General features: G+C 43.5%; 2 protein-coding genes across 7 annotated transcripts in view; both read left to right on the top strand.

The window, feature by feature from the left end:
* Window positions 1–2,979, top strand: part of pacsin2 (protein kinase C and casein kinase substrate in neurons 2) — a 28,015-nt gene extending 25,036 nt beyond the window's left edge. For all 4 annotated transcript variants that reach the window (XM_081364073.1, XM_081364072.1, XM_081364071.1 and 1 more), the window contains one exon: window positions 2,082–2,979. In XM_081364073.1, coding sequence (XP_081220199.1) covers window positions 2,082–2,194 — 113 coding nt within the window. In that variant the 3' untranslated portion in view covers window positions 2,195–2,979. The remainder of the gene's footprint in view (window positions 1–2,081) is intronic.
* Window positions 2,980–5,919: 2,940 nt separating this feature from the next.
* On the top strand, window positions 5,920–15,526 carry arfgap3 (ADP-ribosylation factor GTPase activating protein 3). 3 transcript variants are annotated; one of them, XM_081364069.1, is made up of 16 exons: window positions 5,920–6,119; window positions 6,556–6,674; window positions 9,544–9,616; window positions 9,690–9,821; window positions 9,904–9,984; window positions 11,105–11,180; window positions 11,285–11,371; window positions 11,450–11,502; window positions 11,778–11,914; window positions 12,629–12,766; window positions 12,921–13,037; window positions 13,121–13,189; window positions 13,291–13,408; window positions 13,488–13,575; window positions 14,744–14,874; window positions 14,953–15,526. In XM_081364069.1, exons 1-16 carry the CDS (start codon window positions 6,051–6,053, stop codon window positions 14,968–14,970), a joined length of 1,506 nt encoding a protein of 501 aa, XP_081220195.1. In that variant the 5' UTR covers window positions 5,920–6,050; the 3' UTR covers window positions 14,971–15,526. The 3 variants fall into 3 exon arrangements, 2 of the variants coding, with proteins under 2 accessions (XP_081220195.1, XP_081220194.1); XR_014030090.1 differs by having other exon boundaries at window positions 5,971–6,119; window positions 14,695–14,874; XM_081364068.1 differs by lacking the exon at window positions 14,953–15,526 and having other exon boundaries at window positions 13,488–14,775.
* The last annotated feature ends 4,351 nt before the right edge of the window (window positions 15,527–19,877 follow it).

Raw genomic sequence — 19,877 nt, 5'->3', positions numbered from 1 at the left:
CTGTCACTTTTTACCCAACCGTCCAATCACAGTGGAGGAGGGGCGGGGCTAATAACACACCGACCAACCGCCACATTCTGCTTGTAGCCTACAACGTAAACCGATGACGACAACTAGCATAATAACGGAGCAAAATCATTTAAAACAAGAGCCAGAGAAAATATATTGCATTGTATCGACATTATGTAGAATCAACACAGAAACAAAATATGTGTGAAATATATGGTTTTCAAACTTTTTCAAGAGCGACCCTTTTTTTTTTTTTTTTTTTTTTGATGCGACCCATAGGCCTATATAGGCCTATTCTTAGGGCCAATCTCATTTCTCTGTCTTACCCCTTCCCCTACCCCTTTGTCTGCGTCTTCCCCCCCATTTTATTAAAAGTATAATAAAACACTGAAAGTGTCATTAAACTGCTGAAAATACTTACATTTGTACGACTTCTGAGAAATTCCTACCCCTCTCTTTCAAGTGTGGTCCTCCGCAGACTTCATTTCGAGAGGGCTATGTAGCCCTACGCCTTGGCCCTAGCCCTTAATCAAAATGAGAATTGGGACACCACTTCCCCTCACATGAACGCGCAAAACCGAGGGGAAGGGGTAAGACAGAGAAATTAGACTTTATTCTCATTTAAAAGTGCTCTGTTGTGCACAGCTGGCACAGAAATTCAGCTCAGCACTTTTGTTAACAACCGCTTTTGATGATGCACTTGCAAAAATAAAAAATAAAAATATCTATAAACAAGCCAAAACTAAATAATTTAAAGCGAAAGTGAAAGTAAGCGACGTTGGGCTCACGTAACTCTCTCATTCGAATACATTTTTTCCCATATTCGCGATTTACTCACTACTCTTTACTTTCATTTAAGATTTTATTTAACTAATTTAAGAGTTCTTGTGAGGATACTCGACAAAACGGACATTTTGGCATACATGTGTGTTGTTCGTTCTAGCGCGAAAGAGAGCTTGATACTGTCTGTGCGATACTGGCGCGCGTCTATCGGTGTGTGTGTGTGAGACAGGAGGACATTCACTGACAGCGCGTTCTCTTGTCTTGTCGCGCATGAATGGTTTAAAAGCATTTGCATGAATAAGAGCGGGGTCATATAACGATAGCGTATATAACCATATAACATCACATTCGAAACTGCAAAGTATTTATTTATATATGTGTACACTCACAATAAAACACAACATTGTGCTTTTGTAAAGTAATGAAAACAAACAAACTGCCATCTCGGTTTCCTTTCCGTCAACTTGTTTGTCAGTTTTTTCTTTCGTTTTATTAATCTATTAATTGTTTAAATAGCCATATTTCGCGTGTTTCTTTTATATAAGCCTATAGACTATGATTTAATGAAAACAAATTTTGTTTTTTAATTTAATTATATTTTCCTTAAATCATCCTGGCGACCCAGGGTTTGAAAACCGCTGTGGTAAAGCACTGAGCTGAATAACTTTAATTATTATCATTCATAACATCTTAATATTAATGCAAAAGCAAAAACGAGTGAAAAAATAGATATTAGGGAGTGAAAATAGCTAATAAGCGTCCTCTGCTGCCACCTACTGGTCACAAAGGTAATTTAATATTGTTTTATTTTAAATAAGTGTGAGTTTTTCTCAATCTTGAAACTTTTAGTTTTATAAATGGGGACAATCTTTGAAGGATGAACAAAGAATGTTTTGGTCATCACATTAAAAATAACAGTTAAATATGATATTATAGTTTTGAAGTGCTGGATAAAGATGTGCAGTGCTTGTAAGCGTTTGACTATTTCCGTCACAATACCCCAGTTCCAGTGAGTGCTGAATGCTTCCTCTGGGTCTTGTGTATTTCCTCTCTGGATCTCCAGCGCTGTGTAGTAACAGTGTCGCTGCGCTCTCTATTACTGGTCTGAACTGATAACCGGTCCCTGAAGCACAAATGAGCAGCGCAGTTTCGTCCCGCATTACGTTTGCCATTTAATGCTGGGCAACTATATCAAATGTTGGTCGTACAGGCAGGAAAAAAATGGTTGCAAAATGGTTTGAGTATAGCAAAACTAACCTGTGTGTGTGTGTGTGTGTGTGTGTGTGCAGGAGAGGAGTTCACTAAGATCGGTGAGGAGGACGAGCAGGGCTGGTGTAAAGGACGTCTGAGCGACGGCACCGTTGGACTCTATCCTGCCAATTACGCGGAGGACCTGCAGTGAGACCGAAGTGTGTGTGTGTGTGTGACTGCAGACCAGCCGCCTCACACACTCACGCACTGCGGCATGAGGGGAAACATCATCACAGTGCCTCACACACCACAAACACACACATATCAGATGCCGAGCGTAGACGATAGCTCACAGACTGTGACTCGCTGAGGAAAGCGTGATTTTAAAGAGTTTTACCGATGCTGTTTGCTTTTAGGAACATAATCACACTGACCCCTCTGACCCCTGACCCCTGACCTCTGACCCCCAGGCCGCTGAGACTGCGCTGTGTGCTTTTACTCTCATGGTTATGAGTCCGGTCTTCAGCTGGACCTGGACGTGTGCACTGGACCACATGCTGTAGACACACACTCCTGAACACGCTTATACTAGTGAGTGAGTGTGTGTGTGAGAGTTCTCCTGCGCTTCAGTGCACAGATGCTGTGATCACTCTGAGAATGTATTGTGAATGTCGACACGAGCTGAATGTTTTAGTGTTGTGTGTAAATAAGAGTCGACGCCAAAGCCTTCCTTCCGCCTCTCAGGTGTCATTATCACAGCGCTCGTATACGGATATGCTGTTCGCTGAGTGTGTGAGATTGAGTGTGTGTGTGTGTGTGATTGTGCTGCCATGTTCTTCACACGTGTGTGCAGAAGCGAATCGGACCGATTGAGTTGTTAGCATTGCTGTAGGCGTCAGGTGAGCTGTTTGACGTCACATGGCAGAACTCAGTTACACAGTTGGAGATTATTTACTTTTGTACTTTGTCAAGCTGGCAATAAATGAGCTGAATTTCCATTGTGTTGAGTCTTTTTGTCCCTTGAATTTAATCATTATAATATTTGCCTATGTATTACAATTAAAACAGAGGATAGATATATAGAAATATATTGTAATCAAGCAATATCTACTGAGTCCTATCACAGTTAAAACTTGGAAAATTTGATGTTAGATTGGGAGAAAGTTCTGATGAATCATCTGTCCACTATAGTGGACCTCACGCATCAATGGCTATATTTCAGCTACAGTTCATACTTATACTGTGACTGTTGTTTTAGAAAAAAAATAATCTGCAGTGACTCTTTTTGACTGTAAATACATGTATTTGTATTATTAGAATGTATTTTCATTGACATCAAAAAAAGTAATGCGATTACATAATGAATGTGACTTGTAATGCATTACTTGTTCGATCAAAAAGTCTCCACCGCTTTTTCATATTAAACTATGTTATTCCCTTGATACATACCTCTCTCATCTCAGTGTGTGCACTCAATCGCTCTGGCGCGCGGCGACACTTTGAAAGCACTTAGCTTAGCCCAGTATATTCAATGGTATCTAACAGCAATGAATTTAGAAGTGACCAAACACATCAACGTTTTCCCTATTTAAAACAGTTACACGAGTAAAATAAAACGTGGCGCTTTTCTAAGCGGGTTAAAAAGGATAACTATACTGTATAGTAAAAAGTCATGCCTGATCCTCTGAAGTGAGAGGAAGAGGATCCGGCGTGACTTTTTACTGCGCCGAGTCAAAGTACTTCCAAAAGTGCTATTACGCCATACATTATAACAACTGTAATAACTCACAATTCCAATTGCAGAGCTCTTTAGTTCAATTACAGAGCTCTGCAATTATACATATCTTTAATTAGTTTTTTCTAGTAACAATTCAATTAGAGATCTCTAATTAAAAATGAATGGAAGTCAATGGAGACATATGACTAGTAAGAATTGAATTGTAGAGCTCTCTAATTGAATTCTTACTAGTAAAAATGCAAAATACGACGAGTAACGCTGGGTACAATTTAAGCTCAAGCGGCTTGCCATAGATCTGGGTCTGTCAGAACCTTCTGTCAGCAGTGATCACACACACACACACACACACACAATTACAGCACTTCCAGAACCTCTTATGGTGTCGCAGTTCATTTAGTTTCCACTGGACATTCCCACCGCGCAGGCTCAAAAACTGCATTATGGATATAGCAGGCTTCCCTGGGGTTATTCAGTAATCGATGGAGCCCACATCCGAATTATTGCACCGTCGGAAGACGAGGACGTTTTGTTAATAGAAAGAGGACCCACAGCATACACGTTCAAGTTGTTTTCAGTGCAGATTATAGGATTGTAGACATTGTTGCAAAATGGCCCGGCACAACACATGATGGCAGGACACTGGCGGAGAGAGGCCTGAGACATCTGTTAGGGGACAGTGGTTATCCTGGTAGACCATGGCTCTCACCTCCGTCCTGACCAGGGGGCACAGCTAAATCACAACAGGTAACAGTGACAGCATACACTTAATGTGTGTGGACTTCACATGTAGAGAACAACAAATGTGTTGCAGTAGTATATTTGTAGGCTACTCTACTTCCCATACATAGCCTACCATTGTGTTGTGAAAATATCAACTGAACTCTGTTCACTTTCATGAACCCGAGCCGTAGTTGAGCGGCGCATTGGTCAACTGAAGAGGCGCTCTCACATTGTGCTTGGAGAGGTGCGACTGGCGCCAGGAAAGGCCTGTGATGACAGCCTGTGCAGTGCTTCAGTACATCTGGACAAACTGCAGACCCTCCCACGGGCAATCGGGCTGATGAAGAGGACGATGAAGAACACCCTCCACAAGTGGGAATCCATACAGAGCCCAGTTTACTAATGTGCATTTCATGTAAGTTACAGTGAATGCAATATAAAAGTCGTGACTGCACAGACACACCTCAGCCAACATTTTCATTAGAAAGATATTATTTGTTATTAGTTTTATGTTTAGTTTGTAGTCCTCCTGTAGATGGAGAACTCTTTCCTGCTGCTTTTTCCTATGTTGAGCACGGCTGCTTGGGACCGCTGTTTAGCAGATGCCCTATACTAAAAATCACTCTTTTATCCCTTCTTGGACAACCAACCAATCACAGTCTTCAAAAGATTGTGTCATATAGCAACGGGTTCAGCCCCGCCTCCTCACTAAGATGAAGGTGTCTGTCTTTTCCTCACTCAGAGTTGCTCTCTCAGATCGGTCCCGAATCGCTCTTAAGCTAAAAGTTTTTAAGCTAATTTAAGAGTTTTCTGAGAGGATTCTTCGAGTGAATACGGGCCCTGATCGCTAGGCTTTCTCAGAGGAGGGCTGTGCTAGAAACGTGTCCGTCTTGAACATAATCAGAATGGTAAATCTCCATACTCTGGTGCACTGGAGGAGCGTCTGAGCGGTTTCCACAGTTGTAGCTTGACAGGCTGTAGAGATCTCTGAAGGATCACGTCCTCATGTTCTGATATCAAAGATACGCCGAGTGCAACTCGTATGAAGTTCAATTGCCTTTGCAATATTTCGCATTTATATTTTTGGTATATATTTTATAGTTTCCACATGATTTGATATAAAACATCCTGACAGAGGTTATCATAATTCATGCATGAAAGGGTTAAAACATTTTATGTATGTATTTTCATTTTAACCAAACAGTAATTATAATTTAGTTATTAATTAATTATTCGTAATGAAGTACATTATTGTTTTTATGGTACATTATTACATATTATTTTAAATTATATTATATTATTTATTTTTATTTCTACTTAACTGTTATTATAGCCAAGTAATTGTAAACTAAATTATGTTTATATTTTTTATTTTTTTAAATTGAATTATTTCTTTTTTTCCTGTTTTTGCTAAGCAGTCATTATAGTCATTTTATTTATTTTTTCTTTATTTTAATTTCGGCGGTTTTGCATGAGTTGAGCACACGTGTGTTTTCGGCCAATCAGCGCGCGGTGCGGCGCGTGACGTCAGCGGCGCATGCGGAAGTGAAGCGCGGATGTTCGCAGAGTGTTTCTTCACTCGCTGTCTGACTGACGCAGAGCTGTAAACATGACGGACCCCAGTAAACACGACATTACCACGGTCCTCAAGCGACTGCGCTCCCTGCCCACCAACAAGGTGAGTGTGAGTGTGTGTGTGACCCCTGAGGACTCACTGCTACTGCGGTTTGAGCTGAACACTGAACACTTCTGTGACACGTCGCATGTTTATGTGGAACATATGGCAGATGAAGTGCGTGTTTTTGCCTTTACACGCGTCACGGTGCTCATTAAACCAGCTTCACCCGTGAACACACACCTGTACAGACGCAGACGGGGCGCTCTGGTGCTCTTGCGGACGTTTAAACGTGTTTTCATGAAAACTAACTCAACAAAACAAAAAGTGTAAAAACATTAAAATGTTAGTTGACTGTGTGTACAAATGTTCCTGTCTCTAAATCAGCATGAATTTACAGCATTATAGCATCATTTGAAGTGTCACATCAGCCGTATTGGCTGTTATGAGCAGTATGGTGATGGTGATTGTGTGTGTGTGTGTGTGTGTGTGTGTGCAGATGTGCTTCGACTGCTCGCTGAAGAACCCCAGCTGGGCGAGCGTCACATACGGTGTGTTTCTCTGCATCGACTGCTCCGGGACACACCGCTCTCTGGGGGTTCACCTGTCCTTCATCAGGTACACACACACACACACACACACACACACACACACACACACCGCTCTCTGGGGGTTCACCTGTCCTTCATCAGGTACACACACACACACACACACACACACACACACACACACACACAGCTCTCTGGGGGTTCACCTGTCCTTCATCAGGTACACACACACACACACAGCTCTCTGGGGGTTCACCTGTCCTTCATCAGGTACACTACACACACACACACACACACACACACACACACACCGCTCTCTGGGGGTTCACCTGTCCTTCATCAGGTACACTACACACACACACACACACACACACACAGCTCTCTGGGGGTTCACCTGTCCTTCATCAGGTACACACACACACACACAGCTCTCTGGGGGTTCACCTGTCCTTCATCAGGTACTCACACACACACCGCTCTCTGGGGGTTCACCTGTCCTTCATCAGGTACACACACACACACACACACACACACACACACACACACACCGCTCTCTGGGGGTTCACCTGTCCTTCATCAGGTACACACACACACACACACACACACACACACACACACACAGCTCTCTGGGGGTTCACCTGTCCTTCATCAGGTACACACACACACACACAGCTCTCTGGGGGTTCACCTGTCCTTCATCAGGTACACTACACACACACACACACACACACACACACACACACACACACACACACCGCTCTCTGGGGGTTCACCTGTCCTTCATCAGGTACACTACACACACACACACACACACACACACAGCTCTCTGGGGGTTCACCTGTCCTTCATCAGGTACACACACACACACACAGCTCTCTGGGGGTTCACCTGTCCTTCATCAGGTACTCACACACACACCGCTCTCTGGGGGTTCACCTGTCCTTCATCAGGTACACACACACACACACACACACACACACACACACACACACACACCGCTCTCTGGGGGTTCACCTGTCCTTCATCAGGTACACACACACACACACACACACACACACACACACACACAGCTCTCTGGGGGTTCACCTGTCCTTCATCAGGTACACACACACACACACAGCTCTCTGGGGGTTCACCTGTCCTTCATCAGGTACACTACACACACACACACACACACACACACACACACACACACACCGCTCTCTGGGGGTTCACCTGTCCTTCATCAGGTACACTACACACACACACACACACACACACACAGCTCTCTGGGGGTTCACCTGTCCTTCATCAGGTACACACACACACACACAGCTCTCTGGGGGTTCACCTGTCCTTCATCAGGTACTCACACACACACCGCTCTCTGGGGGTTCACCTGTCCTTCATCAGGTACACACACACACATACACCACTGTAAGGTCACATCACGGGACAAATACAAGAGAACACATCAGGAGTGAAATAACGCTGTGAGTGAGTCTAGTGTTCAGCAGTGATACTCTGCTTGGCTGTTTGTAAACAGTGATGACGTGTCCAGTGGGCGAGGCCTAGCTGCTGACAGGAAGTGATGTGTCCAGTGGGCGGGGCCTAGCTGCAGACAGGAAGTGACGAGTCGAGTGGGCGGGGCCTAGCTGCAGACAGGAAGTGCCGTGACCAGTGGGCGGGGCCTAGCTGCAGACAGGAAGTGATGAGTTCAGTGGGCGGGGCCTAGCTGCAGACAGGAAGTGATGTGTCCAGTGGGCGGGGCCTAGCTGCAGACAGGAAGTGACGAGTCGAGTGGGCGGGGCCTAGCTGCAGACAGGAAGTGCCGTGACCAGTGGGCGGGGCCTAGCTGCAGACAGGAAGTGATGAGTTCAGTGGGCGGGGCCTAGCTGCAGACAGGAAGTGACGGCTCTGAAGTAGAAACGGAAGCTCATTTCCGCCACGCAATATAAAAACAGAAATCAAAACGGCGAGTACAGGTTTATATCACACAATTGACTTTTTTTTTCTTGCACTTGTGTGAAATAAACACGCGAGAAAAAAGTCAGAACTGTGACAAATGTTATATAATAAGTTTAAATATGGAGCACTAATACATGATGCCCTCTATGATCTGCGTGTGTGAATAATAGTTGCAGATCTGTTGTTTACATTAAATTCATGCTTTAACAATAGGCTAATCGTCGCTGGTTTCATCAGTCCAGTCTTCGCACACGCGAACATATTACTATTATCATCTTCACACTGGCTCCCAGTGCACTCTAGAGTTGACTTTAAAGTGCTTGTGATGTTTTTACATGTTTAACTGGCCTCGTCTCCTCTTACCTATCAGACGTGTGTGAACACCATCCACTGACGACGACTCGGTCCGCCAGCCAGAGTCTGTTAACTGCTCCAAAGTCAAAGTTAAAATCTAGAAAACTTTTTCCAGAGCCGCACCGAAACTTTGGGACAGTTTAACGATTCATATTAGAACAGCAACAACATCACATATTTTAAAATTAAAATTAAAAACGTATCTCTTCACTGCAGCCTCTGACTTGAGATGTCCCTTTTTATCTGTTGTTGTTTTGTTGTATTTTTATTCGTTGTTTTTGGTTTTAGCACATTGTACAGCACTTTGATCAACTGTGGCTGTTTTTAACTGTGCTTTATAAATACACTGAGATTGGGGAAACTTTAAATACACTTTTAATAAACCATAAACGTCCGCGTTTAGCTTTAAAGAGCGTCTTTGATGGCGGGTTTCTGTAAAAATGAAGAACGTCTTTGCAAAGCATTCAGAGTCTGACACAACGAGACATGTTTTTTCTGTTTTATTCCCTGATTTCCTGCACTTGTTCTCCTCCACCCTGAGTGAAGTGGTTGCTCGAGCCCTAGAGGGTGCTGTGGGAGCGGGTGTAGGTCACATGATCACGTCACATGACGGCACTGATTGGCCTGTGTCTCTGCAGGTCGACGGAGCTGGACTCCAACTGGTCCTGGTTCCAGCTGCGCTGCATGCAGGTCGGCGGCAACGCCAGCGCGGTGAGTGATGAAGATGGCGATGACGAGGAAGTCATGTGACTCTGATCTGACCGTGAGTGTGTGTTCTCCACAGAGTGCGTTCTTCAGTCAACACGGCTGCAGCGCCAGCGCCGCCAACATCAAATACAGCAGCAAGGCGGCGCTGCTGTACCGCGAGCGCATCAAGAGTCTGGCCACGCAAGCCACGCGCCAGCACGGCACTGAGGTGATGATGTCACTGATCAGCTGATCGCCATTATGCCGATCAGTGTGATGAAGCTCATGTCTCTCTCTCTGTGTGTCTCTAGCTGTGGCTGGACAGTCAGGCTCCGCTCTCGCCCTCGTCTCCCGGCGACAGACACGAGGACTTCTTCACGCAGCACATTCAGGTCAGCTGATGATCAATCAGTCTATCAAGCCTCGCCCTAGCAACCGTTGTCGAGCACCCTAGCAACTGATCCCATAGACTTCTATTCAAAGAGATCAAAGGGTTATCTTTGGATAGAAGTGTCTTAAACATGAGGGTGTGCTCGTTTGACTCTGGGCATCCATTCACCTTAAACACTTCCTAGCCTCGCCATAGCAACCGTTGTCGAGCACCCTAGCAACTGATCCCATAGACTTCTATTCAGAGAGATCAAAGGGTTATCTTTGGATAGAAGTGTCTTATAAACATGAGGGTGTGCTCGTTTGACTCTGGGCAGCCATTCACCTTAAACACTTCCTAGCCACGCCCTAGCAACCGTTGTCGAGCACCCTAGCAACTGATCCCATAGACTTCTATTCAAAGAGATCAAAGGGTTATCTTTGGATAGAAGTGTCTTATAAACATGAGGGTGTGCTCGTTTGACTCTGGGCAGCCATTCACCTTAAACACTTCCTAGCCACACCCTAGCAACCATTGTCGAGCTCCCTGGCAACCCAAAATTAAAGAGCGATATCTTCACACCTGAATGTCATAGAGGGATTACGGTTGGTTTGTATCATTCATACTGACATGCAGCCTTTGGAGTATCATTATCAATGGCAGCTGACAAGCCACTCCCTAGCAACCAAACAGAGTACCCTAGCAACCGTTTAGCAAGACTTATATCTCTCAATCAGGGCATTGTAGAGTCATGGGGGTTGGATCTTTTGACTAATGCTAGCAAACAGGACTTCCAGCATGCAACATATGCTAGCAGTGAATAGCTACAAAAGCAATTAGCTAAGTGCTAAAAGATGCTAAAATACTAACTGCATGATAAAAACAAGTCTAAATGTGCTAGCATCATGCAAAATCATGTTAGCATGGTCTGGCTATGTGATAAAACATGCTAAGAAAATGTTAGAAACTCCATAACCATTTGTGAGAACTAGCAACTTCCCAGCAACACCCTATCAACCCTTCCAGAACACACTAGCAACACCCTGTCGGCCACCCAGAACTCTTCTGCAGTGAGCAGGATGTTTCTGTATGGATGTGTGATGCTGCTCTCATGGATCATGTGTGTGTGTGTGTGTGTTTAGCTGCCCATGCTGAAGGAGGGACACCAGCTGAACACCAGCCAGCAGCAGGACTCCGTCCAGGACAGGAATAATAACGGTACGATGATGATGATGATGATGGTGTGTTCTGGTGGTTCAGATATACAGTATATGTTCTGCTGTTTGGTTTGTCTGGACGCTGTTGGTGTTTGATGGGTGCAGGTGCCGGTGCCGGTGCTGGTCCCGGTGCCGGTGAGGAGGGTCCCAGTGTGGAGCAGCTCAGCACATCTCCCTCATCATCTTCATCAGGTGACGCTCTCACCCCTCAGACAGACACGCACTGCTGAGATCATCATCATATTCATAACTCATAACCCTCTCTTACAGAGCTGCCTTCTCTGATCAAGAAGAAACCCGCCGCCACCTCCGGCAGGAAAACCGTGAGTTTCTCACAGACAGACACGGTCCTTCACTGGTATTATTCCTCACAGCAGTGAGCCATGTGACGCAGAGCAGGAAGTGATGTCATACCGAAGGGCATAAGCTCAGTTCAGGGTGTTGAACGACATCAGAAACAGTCATTTTCACCATGACATATATTTAGAAACACAACAAGTGATTGATCATAAAGAGGCAGTCATCAGGAGAGGAGCTAGTAATGCCCAGATTCAGACGTCGCTCATCCTCGTCTGGTGTGTGTGTGTGTGTGTGTCAGGTGGGCGGCAGGAAGGCCGGTCTGGGCGCACAGAAGGTCAGCAGTCAGAGCTTCAGCACGCAGCAGAAGCGAGCTCAGGCCGTGGACAGACTCCAGGAGGAGATGAAGAGCAGCGACACCGAGCCTCAACACCTGAGGTCAGCATCTCAAACAATGGCAAAAGAGTCATTGATAATAGTACCTTTGTGTTCAAGTATAAATCCAGAAACAATTTAAAGCAACACTACAGAATTTCTAAAAAATAAATACAACATTTCATAGGGAAGAGTAGGTAAATGTTTATGAATTAAATTGGTTAAACGTTTTTGATTATTAAATTTTAATTAAACCATTAAAGTGGAATCCGGAAAATTTAAAATGGATAACATGGATTTTTACAGGGTCCTAAAAAGTATTTTTTGTTAAACTTTTAAGAAAGTTATGTTAAATTGTATACGTTTTCACGTTTAATTAGACATGCTTTTTGGCTGCTAATATTTAATTTAGAGTCATATTTAAAAAGTATAATCTAAGTGAAAAAAAAATGGAATTTGTGAAAAAACAAAAGGAAATTTATTGGGCTAATAAGGTTTTTTTGTTTTTTGTTTAACTTTTAACATATTGGATACGTTTTGAGTTTTCAATAAGTTGCTTGACATGCTTTTTGATTATTAATATCTAATTTAAATCATTTCAAATCACTTTCCAGAAAAATTAAAGCGAAAACAACAGAATCCAGAAATCTAAACTGAAAAAAATCTGAATTTTTGAAGAAGTGTATTTGACAGTGGTGATGGGGAGCGAGTGCTTAGCCTTCTCTGTGTGTGTGTGTGTGTGTGTGTGTGTGTGTGTGTGTGTGCGTGCTCTCTCAGAGGATCGTCCCTGAGCCACTCGTTTGACAGTCTGGAGCTGCAGAGGAGTGCGAAGAGGGACGAGCAGCAGATGAGTCGCATGGACGGCAAGAGGAAGGAGCAAGCGGAGCGACTCGGCATGGGCTTCGGTGCCCGCAGGTGTGTGTGTGTCACTGCTGAGATACCAGTGTGTGTCAGTGTCTCGAGACTTGCTGTGTTTGGCCAATGAGCTGTCGGTGTGGGCGGGGCTGTGTTTGGCCAATGAGCTGTCGGTGTGGGTGGGGCTAAGCCGCGGTGTCTCCCTGTGTTGCAGCGGCCTGTCTCACTCGGTGACGGAGGACCTGCGGATCATCCAGCAAGAGGCTCCGGCTCTGAGCTCCTCCAGCAGAAGAGCTCACGATGATGACGAGGACAAGCGCTTCTCCTCCAGGTGACACCTCGCTGCTGATCTCTGAGAGCGGTGTGTGTGTGTGTGTGCTCTTGTTCATGAGTGTGTCCTGCCTCTTCCCGTAGGCTCCCGGACGAGGAGTCCTCAGACCCGTTCTTCTTTCAGCAGGCTGACATGGACCAGGACACAGAGAGGTCAGTTCCTGTGCTCTTAAACTGCCCTGTGTCGCTCCTGTGCTCCGCCTCAGTCCCAGCATGCCGTGCGCTGACCGCAGTGTGGTTGTGTTCTCCCACAGGGCCGTGGTGAGGAGGACGACGGAGCCGCAGTGTGTCTCTGACGACGCCCAGAGGAAGTTCGCCAACGCCAAGGCCATTTCATCCGACATGTTCTTCGGCAAGCAGGACTACTCTGAGGTGACGCCTGCGCTCGAGCGCTTCAGGTGACGTGTGCTGAGCTCTGTGGTGTTAAACGCCTGCGTTTCTCCTGTTTCAGTACGAGGTGCGGGCGCGACTGGAGAATTACTCGGGCAGTTCAGCCATCAGCTCCGCGGATCTGTTCGATGAGCAGAAGAAATCAGCAGGTGCGTGCCTCCAGTCGCAGATCAGCCGTGCTCTACACACTATCACAATTGACTATTCTTGTGTTTTTATGGAATATTGCAGTAAAAGTAACTTGATATTCTGCTCAAGTATAAAGGTGCGTTCATTGGGCCGTAAGTGGACTAAATCTTATTTTATGACTAAATCTGCCATCAAACCTTTAGTGATGAACTGTAATAAATCTAAACATGGATCTGGAATCTCAGTTGCGATTGTGGTTGCTGAATAAACACACTAAGGTTTCCTCTTTGTGAAATTACAATCTCTTTTTCCTGTTGTTTTAATTGAAAGATGTATATCATATCATTTTAATTGTAGGAAAACATTTTTTATATGTTACATAATAAAACCTAACAGGTTACCACAATAATATTTAATATCCATATCTAAGATCAACTGAGCTTTTATTCATGTTCGGCTAAAATTGTGAGTTTATATCTTCTATATTTTCTCTTTATTTTTTCGCTTGACGTTAATTGCATTGTGTGAGTTGCGTTGGAAAATGTCGCAGCACGTTTAAGATCATTAAAAATCGTGACTCATATTTAGGGCAAATAAATGAAATAATGGAGTGTCTCTTTACAGTAATTGCAAATATCTCCCCTTATTTACACTGACTCCGCCCACCAGTGTCTGAGTGAGCCGGAGAAACGACAGAAGAAACCTGTCTGATAACAGTAGCAGTGGCGTGGAGAGCAGAGAGGTTCATGCTAGCGTTTAGCGTGAACTCTTACAAACTCTTTCTTCTCCCTTTCTCCATCACAAATCATCTCAGAGAGCAGTTTATTTTAAACAAAAGTGAAGAAAATATTAGAAAAGTGAAAATGAAGTGCATAATGGGTGTGTAATAGTGGGGATTTAATGTTAATCGTGTAGTGGAGGGATTTAAGGACAGTAATGTCCCAATAAAGCATGATTTTAATAAGTATATTAATGTACACTGAATATGTTGCCATCGCATACTGTTTTATAATATACATGAGTATTTTGCACCAAGTATAAAGAGCATCTAACAACTATTTACTCTTAGTACAAAGACAAATAGCCGCCGCCATTAAAGAAACTGGACTGACATTATGATTGGCTGCTGTTTTGCCCAGTGAGCTCCGCTTGAATGGATGTGATGTGTTGTCTGTGGTTGTGTCCCAGTGTCCGGCGGCTCGTCCCGCTTGAGTAACATGATGCCCTCTGTGCCGGACATGATGCAGCTGAAGAGTGGCGTTCGGTCGGTGGCGGGAAAGCTGTCGGGCATGGCCAGCGGAGTCGTGTCCTCTATACAGGTCAGCTTCTGCTTCTGCCTCTGCTGAACCCGTTCACCCGTGTGGATGCGTGCGACTAACCTCTGTGTGTTCCTGCAGGATCGCTACGGCACATGAGCGCCGCTGGAGCCGCCGCCGCGGACACTACCACACTGAGTGAAGGAGCTTATTATCAGGCCATCGCTTTGGCCTGTTTTCTTCTGTTTCTGCTTTAGTCGGCCGGCATTTGGTGCGTTTGATGGGGATTCTGTTTGTCGTTTGGGAAATGTGCGCTTTGGGGACCAATTATCATCTGTGATTGAAGTGAAACATTTGCACTCGTTTACTTTTGCACTATTCTGAGATGTAAACTCGCAGTTCTTCAGCTGTTTCCTACAGTAATGCAGGGGTAACTGTGGGGACTGATCACGAGGAGGATATCGGAGCGGCGGATGTGATGATGTTCTGCTCATAGAAGGGCTTTATGTGCTGTGTAATATAGAGATGATGATGATGATGATGACACTACCAATGATCTGATGTGACAATCGTTTACCTGAGGCCTTATTAATCTCATTGCCATATATATGTTCTTGTTTTTTTGGTTTCTTTTTTGTCATTTATTAACATTTATCAAACATGAAGGTGGTTGATTTATCTGGAAAACTGGTTTAATTTAATAAAGGACTGATTTGATGAATAACGTGTTTCTTCTGGTCATTCAGTTTTCATTTTAGAAAGAGAATTTAAAATAATATTTTTCTAAAAGATTTTTTTTTTTTACTTTCTTTAATAATACAGAACCAAAAAAAGGGAAAAACCTTTCTTTGATTCACAGGAAAGGAAATCCACATCAGAAAAATGCTTGATTTTCCAATGTGCTCAATGCATGACCTCTGCGTGCATATTTACAGTAGTGTTTTGCAGTGTGTACTTTGATCTTAACACCTTAATTCTTATTATTTGTTAATTATTTTGTTAGGTAAAGTAAGTTGACTCTGGCCCAAATTATAAGCATTAAAAATGGATAAAATCTGATCAGAAGACTTCTCTGTGGTCAGTTCTTGTTCAAAGTCTTAAAACAGTATAAATCAAAGCTTCGGTAGGCAGTTTCATTAATCAAGTAAATTTCTTTTAAAGGACACCTATGCAAAAATTCACTTTTGCATGCTGTTTGGACATGTGTGTTGGCAGTGTGTGTACACAACCACCCTACAGTGCTAAAAATCTCACCCATAAATCATCAGCAGTGTCTCCCAACCAACGACCTGTGTTCAGAATGCAGCTTTAGTGATGTCACTGCAGCACAGGCCCCGCCCACGAGTGTTGACAGACACTGCCGCTTTAACATAGCCCCGCCCCCAGCGAGTTGTACACATCCGCCATCGCTGCACTGAGGAGTCACAATGGCCATCACAATGGCACTGTATGACTGATGCGTCGGTTTCATTTCAGATTTTTCCTCTTATTCAACTTGTTGACAAATTTAAATATCTAACATTCTGATTAAATATTTGTAAATAAATGTATTTTGTTCTTCAAATACAATGACATTCACAAACTGACAGTTTGCCACGCTTATTTTTATTGATAGTAAAAAAAACGACAGAAAGATAGAGAAGAGTTTGAAGGAGATAGTCAGTTCGACAGGATGAAAAGAACATTATTATATTACTTTGGACCACCTGTCAAAAAAGCTACGACTGAAAAGGCAGAGGGTGGAAAAAAAGGACAAGAATGAGGAGGAAAATGATCAGAATAACAAAATTTTCAGAACAGCATATATGATTTGCAAAAACCAGCAGCCCTTTAGCCTAATGGAGGACTTAGCTGATCTCCAGGAAGCCAATGGTATTACACAGGGAGGTGTGCTTCAGTCCAGAAACAGCTGTGGGGACATATGTGAGTTTATCGGAGAAGAAATGAGAAAAAAAACTGGTGACACATCACTGAAAATAATTCAAAAATGGGAGTGCTTATTGATGAGTCAACTACAGCAAGCCATCTGACTGTGTTAATTGTCTGTCTTAGATGTGTGATTGGCTCAAACCCACCCACAACTGTAATATTTGAATTACTTGCTTTAACCTCAACAACAGCAAAGTCCATTACAAGTTCACTTTTGCAGTGTCTGCAACAGCACTTTCCAGAGGAGTTTCTCAAACGCAACTGGATCTCTTTCACCTCAGATGGTGCATCAAATATGATAGGCCGTGTATCTGGAGTCTCTACCCAGCTGAAACACCTTTACCCTGATCTTATTGTGTGGCACTGTTGTAACCACAGGTTGGAACTTGCAGTTGGCGATACCATCAAGGAAAATGGGGAAATCAACCACTTCCAAGCATTTATGGATAAGTTGTATTCCCTCTATCATGCATCTCCCAAAAATGAGCGAGCGCTACATCACAATGCAGAAGAGCTCTCTGTCATCTTTCTCACCATTGGTGGAGTTCTTGGGGTCAGATGGGTAGCCTCAAGCGAACGCACTCCCAGAGCAGTGTGACAGCTGTTTCCTGCCTTGGATGAGCACTTTCAGAGAGCAGCCCAAGATCCTCGCAGAGATGGACGTGAACAAGCACTCGCAGCTAGACTTACTGCAACAGTCTTTGTCAGGACCCTTGGAGTAATGAGAGATGCTCTAATAGGCGGATCTTTTGTGGCGTCATTGTTTATGTTTGCCGCGTTGCATCACGGGAATCGTGTGACAGGAAACACCGCTAGATACCTGTAATTTGATTGTTTAGCACGTTTGGAGGAGGATTTAGAGAAGAGGATGGTTCACTCTTGCTGTGTGGTCGATTGTACGGCTCGTTGGGGGCCTGATAAAAAGTTTTTTCGAATTCCCTCCGAAAAGGATCGCAAAAAACGAAAGAAATGGTTGCGTGCAATTAGGCGATTGAACCTGGACGCTCCGAAGCCTGGATTCCTAACGTTACTGATCGAGTTTGTGAGGCTCATTTTGTTCATGGTAGGCCTAAGTCTTAGTGACTATGTATTTATAGAAGATTGAATAAAATAAAAAATAATAAAACTGAGTCAAATCAACCGAGGCATATGTTTTCGCGTTCTGATTCAGGTGTCCCAAACCGCGATCCACAGCACCCAGACTACCGTATTTTCTCTGAATATGATGCCATATTGTCATCCTGCAGGACCATCTACCCAAGATACTGGCCTGATGATTATGATATTCTGTATGGCGAGGCAGAGGTGGTTTCCTCCCTGAAAGACCTGCAATTAATGGTTTCAGGGAGTACAAGGAGAGTGGTGGAAAAGCAGTCCCAGAGGATCTGAAGCCTCTTGTCACTGCACTGGAATCAGTTACTGTGTCCACTGCAGAATGTGAGAGAGGATTTAGTTCTATGAACACCACCCTTACTCCACTTAGGAGCTCTCTTGGGATTGGTAGACTGAGCAGCATCCTTTTCCTGAGCCGCAATGGGCCACCATGGGCACAGTTTGAGCCCATGAGCTATGAGAAGTTGAGGACGACAGAGTGCTGACCACTTAGCCTGTAGGAAGAGAGAGAAGGGGAACATGAAGGAGGAAAAGGCCATCTGGTCACTCTTTTAATTGGTAATTCTAAGTAAAACCGTCTTTTTTAACAAAGTAAATGGAAAGTAAAATGTGAATTTAAATAGCATATGTCTTTCTGTTATTCTTTAGATAGCTGGTTGCTGTAGCCTGTGGTGGTGACAACCTGCTTGGATGAAAGAGAACTTGGGGCTGTTCTCAATGTTCATATTGGACAGATTCCTCAAATTGTTATTTCAGAGATTTTCTTTTTGTGGACATTTTAAGCTTTTGTTCTATTACCCTGTCACATACTCTTAAATTAGATGCATGTTGCATCATTCATCTTCTGTAGTTTGCAATATCTAGTGTTGCTTGCAATGTTGAATAGTTTCAATACACTGAGAACTTCTTGTCTCATTCCCCTCTGCCTTACAACTGGATTCACCTTTGCATGTTAAATAACATTAACATATCATTTTACCATATTATAAATATCTACGTTTGAGCAGATATCCACAACCACCGTATTTAACAGTAAACACTGGTCTAAACATTATAATATTCACGTACTAGCCTACTTTTATATTGTGCTGTTTTATTATCGAACAAATAAAAACATCCGTGTGTCGTACATATACATTTAGCGTTAGGCTTCATGTTTTTGCTCGTATCACATTTCATAACGTACATTTTAGTCTGGCACCAGTTTAACTAGTAGCTACAATGTAGTTTATGCAACAATAACATGCTACTATTATGAGTGTCTTACCTTAAAAATCGTTCTCATAAATACTCAAATCGTGTTCTTCTGAGGTAAATGCAAGGTAAACAGCACAGCACACTGAGCACAAACACAGTCTTCCAAACTCGAGGAAAAACATGAATACGGTACTTGTTTTTGAGGTAATGAGTCCGTTAACAGCTCTGCGTTCCTCCACGTGGATCATTTGCATGTCAATCGCTCGTGCTCGTGTGGGCGTGGTCACATTAATTAGCTCGGACTGGAGAAACTGTACATGTCGTTGCTTTCATATGGATTACTTAAACAGAGAATATTTGTTTTTTATACGGTTTACATCATTTAAAAATGGAAACTTCAAGCTTTGTAAAGACAGATGTTTCATGCCACAGTGACGAGCATTCGCGGAGTTACAGATCATTTTCTGTCGCATTTCAGAATGAACCACTTTGAGAGAGACGGGACAACGCAGCACGTTTATTTATATTTTATTTTACGAAAAACACAACGTTCTGTTTTTATTATTTGCGATAGCCGATCCCAGGGGGGTAAATAAAACATAAAATAAATAATTTATATAATTTAGTTATTATAGATTATAAAGGTTTTTAAACATCTGAAAGCTCATCTAAAGCCAGATGATAGAGTCAAAATAGAGTCCGCCCAGTGAATTTTGCCCATTTCCACCACTGGTTATAGGTAGTATCTAACTGAATTCAATGCACTCGTGGTAATAATGCTTTGTGTAATATTACTTTCAAAGGCCACTCTGCAAAGTTTGGAAGCT

Source organism: Scardinius erythrophthalmus, assembly GCF_964197995.2.
Source record: "Scardinius erythrophthalmus genome assembly, chromosome: 4".
NCBI lineage: Eukaryota > Metazoa > Chordata > Actinopteri > Cypriniformes > Leuciscidae > Scardinius > Scardinius erythrophthalmus.
Note: the sequence above shows the minus strand (reverse complement) of the source record. Positions and strands in the feature narration are given on the sequence as shown.

Bases quoted from the DNA above. Each gene is read 5' to 3' on its own strand.
- arfgap3 (XM_081364068.1), top strand. From the start codon at position 6,051: ATGACGGACCCCAGTAAACACGACATTACCACGGTCCTCAAGCGACTG. The intron at 9,822-9,903 runs GTGATGATGTCA...GTGTGTCTCTAG, and splicing joins CGCGCCAGCACGGCACTGAG to CTGTGGCTGGACAGTCAGGC. The intron at 13,038-13,120 runs GTGACACCTCGC...CTCTTCCCGTAG, and splicing joins GACAAGCGCTTCTCCTCCAG to GCTCCCGGACGAGGAGTCCT.